The sequence below is a fragment of the Polypterus senegalus genome, chromosome 2 (genome assembly GCF_016835505.1).
Source record: "Polypterus senegalus isolate Bchr_013 chromosome 2, ASM1683550v1, whole genome shotgun sequence".
Taxonomy (NCBI): Eukaryota; Metazoa; Chordata; class Cladistia; order Polypteriformes; family Polypteridae; genus Polypterus; species Polypterus senegalus.
The window spans coordinates 298,790,740-298,804,715 of record NC_053155.1 but is presented as its reverse complement, the minus strand read 5'-3'; the positions used below and the strand labels follow the sequence as shown (position 1 = coordinate 298,804,715).

General features: G+C 37.1%; 1 protein-coding gene across 1 annotated transcript in view; it reads right to left on the bottom strand.

Moving 5' to 3' along the window:
- Positions 1–669: 669 nt before the first annotated feature.
- LOC120524024 (NHL repeat-containing protein 3-like) overlaps positions 670–13,976 on the bottom strand; it is a 46,640-nt gene continuing 33,333 nt past the window's right edge. The window contains exons 6-7 of the mRNA XM_039745830.1: positions 12,855–12,967; positions 670–1,182 (exon numbers count right to left, since the gene is read on the bottom strand). Coding sequence (XP_039601764.1) covers positions 927–1,182; positions 12,855–12,967 — 369 coding nt within the window. The 3' untranslated portion in view covers positions 670–926. The remainder of the gene's footprint in view (positions 1,183–12,854; positions 12,968–13,976) is intronic.

The following is a 13,976-nucleotide window of genomic DNA, read 5'->3' as shown; positions in this document are numbered from 1 at the left end:
CGAGCAGGGGACGAAGCCCCCTAGTTAAATTTAAAAAACGAAGGTGAATGTAATTAAAAGTTATATAATACCCTGGAGTTAAATTATGTAAACTAAATAATATTTAGCACTTCAAAATCCATTTGCCATTTAAAACACTTCAAAAATCTTTTACACAGTTAAAACATAATTTATTTAATTTAAAAATGTTAGTCAGTTAGTCATTATCCAACCCGCTATATCCCAACACAGGGTCACGGGGGTCTGCTGGAGCCAATCCCAGCCAACACAGGGCGCAAGGTAGGAACAAACTCCGGGCAGGGCGCCAGCTCACCGCAGGGCACACACACACACACACCAAGCACACACTAGGGACAATTTAGGATCACCAATTCAGGTATGTCACTTAAAATTTAAATTTAAAACCAAACAAGTCAGTTATTAAAACTTAAGTTGCAACTGCTCCATTGTCTTATTGATTTAATACTGAAAAAATCATAACAACATTCAATGTCCCTTACTTCTCATTTTTGAATTTATAAGATTTTTACACCCTTGAAAAACAATTAATACATTCTATTGATGCTCTTTATCTCTAATCCTGACCACTCAACGTTATCACGTTTTCTACAGCCTTACCATTCCGCAATCCTGAAGTTTGTGCCACTGAGTGACTCTCCTGCAGTTAACTAAAAGAAGAAAATGGCACTTTATTTAATATCCCACAGAACACAACAAAAAAGAGCAGCATTTTTTTTGTTTTGATCAGACAGTATTTACAGATGTACATCTCTAGAAAAAAACCCTGCAGTTTCACAGACAGTAAAGAGGGATGCTTTCCCTACACACAAGAAGCAGATGGCTGTGCCAGTATTTATGTTGCTGATAAGGAGCTGAATGAATGTAATGGGAGGAGAACATAAAACAAAAAACACTTTCTGGATCAATCATATAAAAATGTCAAAAATGAACCCCCAGAAATATGGTACAAATTTTTGTGCTTGTTGTGCTCCAATTTCTGCAACATAGAAATCTTGAGTGTTGATGTCAATGTCAACAAGGTGTGGCTTGATACCATCTGCCATCTTGATCGAGCTTATTATATTGCACAATCCAATTTCTCCAACAGGTGGTGCCTTCAGCAGCATTATTTCATTGATATTGAGCCGGGCGATAATGATATATTTCTGGTCGGAAGTGAACCTAAAAATGCAAGTGATACAAAAGGAAACAGGGCTGTAGTAAAAAATTACACTTCAAGGTTTCATAGACATTTTAAAAAAATAAATGAAGGCAGGTAAATTAATTAAAAATAAATTTACAGAGGCAGGTATTAAAAGATCTGAATGGGATGGCCCATACTGTACTTCCATGAAAATTTAATTTTAGTGATACTTAAGGAAATCAGTCAATGGAAGATTTTACAATACAATACAAATAATTGCACTGCATAGTAATATAAACTCAAATATGTTATCTTATATACAGGTATTTATTATGTATACAAATAAATGCAGAGAAAAAGAGGAAATTGTGTAAAGTGAACAACTTTCATAATGTTTAATTTGAAACTAAGCACACTGGTTCAACTGAAGTAAACAGGCTGCACAGATATATTGTTTTTCACAAGGGAGGTGCAATGACTCTGTTCATGTTAACCTTTACAGCTCTATTGTGGGGTCTGTGTGTGTGTGTGTGTGTGTGTTCGTTCATTGCTTTCTCTTCATCACCCAGCATATGCTCTGGTAGGGCAAACAAGATGTTAGCTATTACTCTTATACATTTTCTTTCCACTGTGTGAATGCATGCACTTGCATTTGCCTCAGTATATATGTACATATGCAGTATATTCAAATAAATTATGTATCTAAACAATTTCTTGTCAATAGGCCAGGTCCCAAGACTAAATGGAGCAGACTGTCAAAAATCCTGGTTAAGTTAAATGACTTATATGACTGTAATTGTTGGACATACATAGGTCAACCTATTTTTGAAGGATGTGGGGATATGTGCCATGGCCCAGGCCTGGACCCTGTAACAAGACAAATATGATGCAACTTATGAGCATTTGCACTTCTGAAAAATGCAACAATTTTGAATATGCTCTTTGAACCCTAATGTATCCACAATTAAATTGTTAAAGTAATGATTAATATTACTGAATTTTTACAGTAAAACAAAATGTTCCATGCAAAAATACTTGTGAGGTTAAAACTTATACACCTCACAAGAAAGCTGTCAAGCAGTCTTATTTGCAGCAGGTGTGCGAGATTTCATATGCTAGTTTATGGTACTGCATAATGGCCCATCCCACCAGAGAGGACAGAGGGTCAGAGTAGCTAAAGAGTAATGTGAATATAGTGACCAAATTAGCCCTTACACAGTGTCACACATGTGCGCCTGGGAGTCAACCAAAGGGATCACAAAATCTGAAGATCATGCATAATTGTAGTCCTGAAGTAATTAATGTGCTATTTAATTACACTATTTAACATGGCAAAAATAAGCCTTTATTATGTCATAATTTATATTTATTGACACTGAAGTGCAAATGGGATACTGTGTATTTTTGTTTAATGAATGTACCCCTCTACAGTTTTCACCACCTCCTCATCCATCCCATTCTCCTGTAGATGATTGATGATTTGTTACAACTTTTTAAAAAAACAGTAATATTTTCTGTTATATTTTTGCAAAATAAGGTGATATGGTAGTAATTTTTATATTCACTACTAGCTGTGCCCCACGGCTCCATCACGTAGAAGTGAAACAGGACAGCAAGGAGGGCTCTACTGGCTCCCAACTCCTGATGTCAAGCTTCCCTATCCCCTCGGCCTGCAGCCTCTGTCTCGGATTAGTGTGAATATATCGCTCCTAAAAGCAAACTATGATTCTTGTGAATTTCCCCATGGGATTAATAAAGTATCTATCTATCTATCTATCTATCTATCAGGATGAGATAAGTTGTAAAATCAACTGGAATGTTCAAGCAAATGCTAGAAAAAGGCTTGTTAAGTAGTTCCCTCATTCGTTAGCTAAGTGGATGTAAGATATGCTCCGAGGCTGGCGTGTGAGTGAGTAAAAAGGGCCCTGCCCCCTCCCCTCGACCCGACCCGCTGTGTCTCTCTCAGATTAGCGCAAATAAATCCGCAAGTGAACTATGATACTTAGCAAAATAAAAGAGGTTGCAAAATTAACCAGAATGTTACAGACAGACAGACGGACGTTAGATTTTACATATATATATATATATACTAGCAGAATACCAGCCTGGCGAGAAGTAGTGTGTTAAAGAAGTTATGAAAAAGAAAAGCAAACATTTTAAAAATAACGTAAGATGATTGTTAATGTAATTGTTTTGTCATTGATATGAGTGTTGTTGTCATATCTATCTTTATATATATATATATATATATATCTATATATATATATATATATATATATATATATATATAAATATATAGCAAAATACCTGCAGGAGAAGTAAAAGAAAAGGAAACATTTTAATAATAACGTAACATGATTGACAATGTAATTGTTTTGTCATTGTCATGAGTGTTGCTGGCATATATATATATATATATATATATATATATATATACATACACATCTATACACATATATATACACAGTTATATATATACATATACATACATACTGTATATATACATACTGTATATACACATATACATATCTACATATATACTGTATATACACATTTATATATACAAATCTACATATATATATCCACATATATATATATATTAGGGGTGGACTCGATTAAAAAAATTAATCCAATTAATTAGAGGCTGTGTAAGAATTAATCTTGATTAATCGTATGTAATCGCACGTAAATTTGCCCCAAATCGCAAATGTTTTTTTTTAATTTAAAAGTGTTTTAGTGGGCGACAGAATCAAATAATAGACATGTACATGAATATTGTAAACTGAAGCTGTTTTAATTTCTGAAAAAAAGCCTTTAAACTGCATTTGAATTCAAAACAGAAACAAAAATATCATCCCTGGTTAAAATTGGGCAGACTTAAAAATAAAGTGGTAGTTTAAGTACTTTAAGTAGATTTTCAGAATAGTATTGTCTTTAAATAATAATAACCAAAATTTCAACATAAAGTGCAGTTTTCTTCTTAAAAAAATAAGTCAGAAACATAAAAGGTAATTTGACCAACTTAATCTTTAAACTCTGAGTAACATTAGCCAAAATTATTTTGTACATTAGGCTAAAACAGTGTGATCATTGAACATTTTGTAATTAGATGTAATTAGAATTACTAACGGTCACGGAAGTCCAATGATCCCCAGTAAGAGCCACAAAGTCCGCTTTCTGTAATGCATCTAATTTTGCTTGCTTTTCATTGTGCACAAAACCATGCTTTTATCAAGGCTTACGGGAAGTCGAAATGATCAGTCGTAGGAACGCGCTTTATTCCGACTCTAACATTTTTGTAGCTGTGATGTGTGCATCAGTGTAATGGATGTACCAGGAAATGATGCATTGACAAAAGTTCCCGTTTGCTTGGAATTGAAAGTGTGATTAAATGCGTTATTTTTAGCGCGTTATGGAGTACATGCATCGAAGCTTCTCAGCTGTGCTTGTGCTAATAAAGGGAAACATTTTAAAAATAACGTAACATGATTCTGCGTTAACCTAATATTTTTCATACGTCCCAAACCAAGGAGATCGAAGGTAAAATGAATCAGTAGCGCGTACATACTCAGTGCATCCCTCTCGGGAATCGAACCTCGAATGTCGGCATTAGAGGCTTAAGACTCTACAATTGAGCACAGCATGTGGCTTGTCTATGCGAGTATGTACTGTAGATAGGGGTATATATATACATTTAAATATATACCAGCGTATCGCAGTGGAGAAGTAGAAGTTATGAAAAGAAAAGGGAACATTTTAAAAATAGCGTAACATGATTGTCAATATACAGTAATTGTTTTGTGAGTGTTATTGAATGTTGCTGTCATCAAGGATTTGATTATCATTATTTCTTTCAATCAGGGTCGTATTTGTGCGATGTGTTGTGTTCAAGTTACATTCCGTGTTTGTCAATCGTTGTAAAGATGACAGGTTTCATTCATCGATTAGTTTCTTACTGCATCAATAAACAGCTCGTCTTCTTCTTTATCTGAGACCTGACACACTGCATGCACGGGTTTTTTACACTGTCTTCCTTTAGCGGGACATTGACTTTTTCCACCGTGTGCTTTGTTTCCACAGTAGCTGCATTTATGAATATGCTTATCAGGCGCTTCATATTTTTGCTGCCTTTTCAACTGTGTAATTCGGTTTTGTTCAGCGCTCTTTGGAACTGTTGCTTTTATCTGTGCACTGCGTCAGTTCCGTGAGCCACTCGGTGTACTTGCATCGAAGGTTCCCAGCTGTGCTGGTGCCATCTCGTGCTATGTCCATAGCTTTATTTAATGTTACCTTAGTCCTGGCACTTAAAACTTTCTCTGCAGTTTCGCTGAGTTTGTGTCAAACACCACCCTGACCATCTCATCTTCCTCTCCATAAGCACAGTCCTTCACCCGTGAATATTTACCCGTGGCAGTTTGCTATTGGATTGCCGCTGACGGACGGCCTTCTATGGGCAGGCACTAAATTACAAACGCCAGCGGCAGCCTGTCTATGAACTTAATTTAAAGTGTAGGTTTACATCGTGCTTTGTTTCCGAAGTAGCAGAACTCGCTTCTTATTGTTTCGCTGCCTTCTCAATTATATAATGCATGTTTTCTTGAGCGCATTTTTGAGGTCTTCCTGGTTTTCTATGTACTGCGTGATTACGTGGGAGGCGTGATGATGTCACACGAAACTCCGCCCCACGGCGTTGAAGCTCATCTCCATTACAGTAAATGGAGAAAACTGCTTCCAGTTATGACCATTACGCGTAGAATTTCGATATAAAACCTGCCCAACTTTTGTAAGGAAGCTGTAAGGAATCAACCTGCCAAATTTCAGCCTTCCACCCACACGGGAAGTTGGAGAATTAGTGATGAGTCAGTGAGTGAGTGAGTGAGTGAGTGAGTGAGTGAGTGAGTGAGTGAGGGCTTTGCCTTTTATTAGTATAGATATATATACATCTATACACATATATATATACAGTTATATATATATATATACATATACACACATACATATATATACATATACATATATATACACATATATACACATATATACATACTGTATATACAACATATACATATCTACATATATACTGTATATACACATATATATACAAATCTACATATATATATCTACATATATATATTAGGGGTGGAACTCGATTAAAAAAATTAATCCAATTAATTAGAGGCTGTGTAAGAATTAATCTTGATTAATCGTATGTAATCGCACACGTAAATTTGCCCCAAATGCAAATGTTTTTTTTTTATTTAAAACGGTTTTAGTGGGCTTACAGAATCAAATAATAGACATGGACATGAATATTGTAAACTGAAGCTGTTTTAATTTCTGAAAAAAGCTTTAAACTGCATTTGAATTCAAAACAGAAACAAAAATATCATCCCTGGTTAAAATTGGGCAGACTTAAAAATAAAGTGGTAGTTTAAGTACTTTAAGTACATTTTCAGAATAGTATTGTCTTTAAATAATAATAACCAAAATTTCACCATAAAGTGCAGTTTTCTTCTTAAAAAATAAGTCAGAAACATAAAAGGTAATTTGACCAGCTTACTCTTTAAACTCTGAGTAACATTAGCCAAAATTATTTTGTACATTAGGCTAAAACAGTGTGATCATTGAACATTTTGTAATTAGATGTATTTAGAATTACTAACGGTCACGGAAGTCCAATGATCCCCAGTAAGAGCCACAAAGTCCGCTTTCTGTAATGCATCTAATTTTGCTTGCTTTTCAGTGTGCACAAAACCATGCTTTTATCAAGGCTTCGCTCGGGTAGTCGAAATGATCAGTCGTAGGAGCGCGCTTTATTCCGACTCTAACATTTTTGTAGCTGTGATGTGTGCATCAGTGTAATGGATGTACCAGGAAATCATGCATTGACAAAAGTTCCCGTTTGCTTGGAATTGAAAGTGTGATTAAATCGTTATTTTTAGCGCGTTATGGAGTACATGCATCGAAGCTTCTCAACTGTGCTTGTGCTAAGAAAGGGAAAATTTTAAAAATAGCGTAACATGATTCTGCGTTAACCTAATATTTTTCATACGTCCCAAACCAAGGAGATGGGAAGGTAAAATGAATCGGTAGCGCAGTACATAGTCAGTACATCCCCTCTCGGGAATCGAACCTCGAATGTCGGCGTTAGAGGCTTAAGACTCTACAATTGCGCCACCGCTTGTCTATGCTAAAGTATGTATTGTAGATCGGGCTATAGATATACATTTATATATATACCCGTGTATCGCAGTGGAGAAGTAGAAGTTATGAAAAGAAAAGGGAACATTTTAAAAATAACGTAACATGATTGTCAATATACAGTAATTGTTTTGTGAGTGTTATTGAATGTTGCTGTCATCAAGGATTTGATTATCATTATTTCTTTCAATCAGGCTCGTATTTGTACGATGTGTTCAAGTTACATTCCGTGTTTGTCAATCGTTGTAAAGATAAGAGGTTTCATTCATCGATTAGTTCCTTACTGCATCAATAAACAGCTCGTCTTCCTTTTTATCTGTGATGTGACAAACTGCATGCACGGGTTTTTTTTTACGCTGTCTTCCTTTAGCGGGACATTGACTTTTCCACCGTGTGCTTTGTTTCCACAGTAGCTGCATTTATGAATATGCTTATCAGGCGCTTCATATTTTTGCTGCCTTTTCAATTGTGTAATTCGGTTTTGTTCAGCTCTTTGGAACTGTTGCTTTTATCTGTGCACTGCATCAGTTCACGTGAGCCACTCGGTGTACTTGCATCGAAGGTTCCCAGCTGTGCTGGTGCCATCTCGTGCTATGTCCATAGCTTTATTTAATGTTACCTTAGTCCTGGCACTTAAAACTTTCTCTGGCAGTTTCGCTGAGTTTGTGTCAAACACCACCCTGACCATCTCATCTTCCTCTCCATAAGCACAGTCCTTCACCCGTGAATATTTACCCGGCAGTTTGCTATTGGATTGCCGCTGACGGATGGCCTTATATGGGCAGGCACTAAATTACAAGCGCCAGCGCAGCCTGTCTATGAACTTAATTTAAAGTGTAGGTTTACATCGTGCTTTGTTTCAGTAGCAGAACTCGCTTCTTATTGTTTAGCTGCCTTCTCAATTATATAATGCATGTTTTCTTGAGCGCTTTTTGAGGTCTTCCTGGTTTTCTATGTACTGCGTGATTACGTGGGAGGCGTGATGATGTCACACGAAACTCCGCCCACGGCGTTGAAGCTCATCTCCATTACAGTAAATGGAGAAAACTGCTTCCAGTTATGACCATTACGCGTAGAATTTCGATATAAAACCTGCCCAACTTTTGTAAGGAAGCTGTAAGGAATCAACCTGCCAAATTTCAGCCTTCCACCCACACGGGAAGTTGGAGAATTAGTGATGAGTCAGTGAGTGAGTGAGTGAGTGAGGGCTTTGCCTTTTATTAGTATAGATATATATATATATATATATATATATATATATATATATATATAAAATATATATATATATATATAGAGGAAGTAGTGTGTTAAAGAAGTAATGAAAAGAAAAAGGAAACAATAACATAACATGATTGTCAATGTAATTGTTTTGTCACTGTTATGAGTTTTTCTGTCATATATATATATATATATATATATATATATATACACACACACACACATATAAACATATATATATATATATATATATATATATATATATATATATATATAAACACATATAAACATATATACATATATATATATACACATATATATATACATACATATATATATATATACATATATATATATATATATATATATATATATATATATATATATATATATATATATATATATATATACACATATATATATATATAAACATATATATCTATACATATCTACATATACACACACACACATATAAACATATATATACATACATATCTACATATATACATATACACACACACACACACACACACACACACACACATACATACATACATACATACATACATACATACATACATACATACATACATACATATATATATATACATATACTGTATGTGTATATATATATATATATACATACACACATATATACAGTCTTCGGGGTGTAAGCAACTGTAGCTGGGGGTGCCAGAATCCATGAAGGAAGAAAAATGAAAAACATTCTTTGTACAAAATCTTAATTTATTTATCCATTCCTAAATAATTAAATGGGCAGGCTATTTCGTATCAGTGCAATACGCTGCTTGTTAAAATGGATGACTCCCGCTCTTACGTGCAAGTCTTCTTGGATATTATGAACTATCGTTTCTGTTCAAGTTCTATTTAAATTTTAAATAGAAGGAATTTTTATTTGGTCGACAGAATATTATTCTGGAATAAATCAACTCAAACCTTAAATAACTTATAATATTTTGCTCTCCATTAAAATATATCCTGTCTAAATTATACAAGTTAGAAATAAAGTAAACATTAAAAGAACAAAGATTCAAATTTCTTTACTCTTATGTAATTTTACATAAAAAATAAACAAATTTGAAATATCCCAAAAGATTTTGCTCTCCATAAAAATATATATGTCAAAATTATACAAATTCAAATATGAACATGCTGCATAACAAAACCTGGAAATATAAATAAAATTTGTTCTTTTCAGCAATAACAAATCCAATCATTCAGTTGTCTTTGCTCATATGTCATGTTATTAGAGCTGGACTGTGGTGTTATGGGTCCACAGCTCGTGGAGAAAAGGCCATTGATTTTAAATAAATAATCACCGCACCCGAGGCGGCTTCGTGAGGGGGGCGTTGTTGTAGCGAGCCGCGGGGCAGTCGTCGATGTGGGTGTTTCTCACCGTGTGCACAGGTGAGGAACTGCCCACATTCGTGATTGCTCCCGTGGCTAATGCTGCAGCTGTGATGGCCCCTCATGTTTTTAAAAGAAGCGCAAGTCGGTTGGGGAGAGAGAGGGAGAATCGATGGGAGAGAAAGGAAAGGAGAGGACGGAGGTTACAGGGAGCGTGGAAGCAAGCGGTGCAGGAGAGAGACGGACACGCGGAGCGTGTGTTGAGCGTGCGATCGAGCGCTCGTGGGCAGCTGTGAGGAAGCTGGGTGTTAGGCCGACACCCAGGTGTTTGTGTAGATGTCGCTCCCGCTGAGCGATCTGGTAGCGGGAGTGACAAGGTGAAAGCGACGGGCCGCAGAGAGGCCATGGAAAAGGCAGCGGAAGTCGGGAGACTTGGTGATGGAATCCCCAACGTGGGCGACCTGGCCGTTGAGGGTAATCAAGTCTCGGGGACTGGGATGAGTGCCAGACCGAAGCCAGGGATCGGGAGGTCTCCAGTCTCGAGCGTGTGATGTAGGAGGGCAGCTGCAGAGGCGTCTTGCCTGCTGCTAAGCCCGTCTGGGATAAGCAGGTGAGACGCATACAGAAAATAGGCACCGGATTGTGTTAGTGTTTTAAGATTGATTCCATAAGAAGATTTAACCTCCGATTTTAAGGATTGTTTTTTCTATTGAGTTTTAACCCCCACGTGTTCTTTTAATGGATTATTTATTTTATTGAAGATCTGCACTATTTATTGGAACACTGTTTTTGATTTGATGGACAATTATAAATAAAAGCACTTTTGCACTTTTTACCTTCCCCTTGCTCAGATGCTTAATTTGCCTCCATTGACTAGCTCACTTTCGGCAACATTATCGACGGTGTTGGGTTCATGTGCTTCCAATATCAAAGGGAGTGTGGAGCCTGAACCCACATCGTCACATGGACGCCTGGTATCTTTTTTTGGCAACAAGTTCGTTTATGTTTGGTGTGAGGTTCTGTGTTGTGGAGATTGTCCGGATGGACTGCAGGTGCTCATCAGTGAGGTGACTCCTGTGTGCTGTTTTGTTAGTCGTCATCACTGAAAAGAGCTTCTCACACAGATACGTGCTACCAAACATGCACAAGGTTCGAGCCGCATGTAGACGAAGCTGGAGCATTTCTGCGGGAATGTAGTGAATAAACTGTGCGGGCACTGCAGTATCGTACTTTGCCTTCAGTGTGCTATTACACTGCAGCTCAATGACCTCCATCTGAATCTGCACAGGTGCAGTTTCCACATCGACGGCAAATGGGTTGCGAAACAACTCAAAATTCTTTTTTTGTTCTTCAAAGTCACCAAAGCGCCGTGCGAAATCAGTGCGCAGTGCGCTCAGTTTATCAGCAAAGTGCGTATTTGAGAAAACCGTTGTGCCGACTTGGAAAGTGGGGCAAGTTGCACTGGTGCATTTGTGTCTCCCATAAAAACAGCTTCACTTGAAATCACTTTGTGATTTTGCACGGGTAAAAACGTTCGGCAAGGCAGCTGAAGCGCTGCATTATGGGATCTGTAGTTTATCGTGTTACCAGCGCTTCATATCCCTGGGCCATTAATAACAATAATATACAACTCTCGTTTATATCCTGCGTCCTCTCATTAAACTTGTATCCCGCATTACCCGTGGGCATGCACGCCAGCGGCAGCCTGTCTATGAACTTAATTTAAATTTTATGTTTACACGTGCTTTGTTTCCGAAGTAGCAGCACTCATGAATATGGTTGTATATATGTCATTCGCTCGCTTCCTATTGTTTCGCTGCCTTCTCAATTATATAATGCATGTTTTCTCCAGCGTGTTTCGGAGCTCTTCCTGGTTTTCTACGTACTGTGTTAAAAGTCAGTTCACATGATTACGTAGGAGGCGTGATGATGTCACACGAAACTCCGCCCCCACGGCTTTCGCGGTCAACTCCATTACAGTAAATGGAGAAAAATCGCTTCCAGTTATGACCATTACGCATAGAATTTTGAAATGAAACCTGCCCAACTTTTGTAAGGAAGCTGTAAGGAATGAACCTGCCAAATTTCAGCCTTCTACCTACGCGGGAAGTTGGAGAATTAGTGATGAGTCAGTGAGGGCTTTGCCTTTTATTAGTGTATATATATATATATATATATATAAATCAGGGGCAGCCCTTGTGCATCTCTGCCATGAAATAAATCATCTGTTAACGGAAATAAGGAATGAAACCACCAAAAGGTGAGGTCAGTTCCAAAAGTTCCTTACGGCATAATGGTGAGATCTGCCAAAAAGAAGACATTATTTTTGAAATTTCGTTACGGGGCATGGCGTAAAATGTAACATACTTAACGTTTGTAAGTACAGTGTAAAGGATGAGCATGGGAAATTTGGGCTTCCTACATATATTGGAAGTCACAGAAATAGCAAGGAGGGGTTTCCCCTTTCAATATATACAGTTTAGGGGGTACACCCGTTCCCCCCCCCCTTGGGTGTTGCAATAGGACACGAAACATACCTAACTTTTATAAGTACACTGCAAGGAATGAGCACGCAAAATTTCAGCTTCCCACCTATATGGAAACTTGGAGAATTAGTGATGAGTCAGTGAGGGCTTTGACTTTTATATTTATAGATATCCATAAATACACAGTGGTAACCAGCTAAGGCTGACGGTCAGATTTATTCTTCTAAGCCAAAAATATTTTTTTGGATATATTATATTTATATAATACAAACATACAATACATACACAGCCTTACTAAGATAAAGGACAAAAATGGAAAACTAGGTAACTCCCAGTGGCTTAATGTGCAAATTGCCTGGATGGTATGAAGGGTCTTTTATGTCCTGATCTGTGCAAAAAGAATGACCTTTCAATGAGAAATCATTGGCAGCAATTACCTGACAGAGTATGGACCATCCTCGAAGAAGCAGCTGCTCCAAGATCCCAGCCATTCTCCAGAGATGGCACTGAAGACTTGTATTCTTTTATTTTCCCTGTCAGCAACCCACACCTAACAGCACAGACAAAATAATAAAATATATTTAGTTAAATGGTCCTTACTGCTCAGTTTATATAAGTTACAAGGGGTCATCAAAAATATTTTTGAGCCTGAACCTGAAATTTCCTGTCAACTGACATATAAGAATTATAAGCCTGTAGTTTATACTGGCAACTGTGAAATGTATTGTATGTCTTTTGTTTAAGCTAACACTGATGCCGAAAGAAAATAAAAAAGCATTGTGCTCTCAACAATTTTCAAAAGCTAATGAATAAAACATCCATTTGGAGGTTGACTCTTGCCTAGCCAACATGAACCAGGACCTGTCTTTTTCATATGCTACAGTGATGACTTAAGATGTGTCCAGCCTTCAACACTGGGGACAGAAGAAAATGTTGCCACCATTAAGCCAATTTATAAAAGAAATTTAAACAGTGACAGTGTGTGAGACACCAGACATTACAAGGAGTAGCTACAAATCAGCTGAATCCATTTATCATGAAACATTAAATATGAAAAAGGCGTGAACAGGCTGGGTATCCAGAATAGGACTCCTGTAGCATCCTCATATCCAATGTTCACATTAGAATTTCACTGTAATGAGCCCAGACTGGGAGAAACTTAACAAGCATTTCATTCATGGGGATGAAGCTTGGATTAATCGCCATCATCCAGAGTCTAAAAAGAAGTCAAAACAATGGAAAAGTGGTGATCGTCCAAAATCAAAGAAATTCTCAAAAGTCAGTGTCTGTGAGATTACATATACAATATATACTGAGCATGTAGTCTATACTGAGAGCATGTCTCAAAAAGACCATATAATGTTAAGTTAATTTGCTTTGTGAATGAGTGAAAAGTGGCAAGGAAAACTGTGAACTACTGCCCTTCTGCCTCATTGCAATGCCCTAGCTCACACTCCACAGGTGGCAAAGGCCACTCTCTAAAATAGGGAATTCCAAGAGTTGTCAATCGCCATCCTATTCTCCAGACCTGGCTTGATTGTTTCTCAATCTGACGGGCC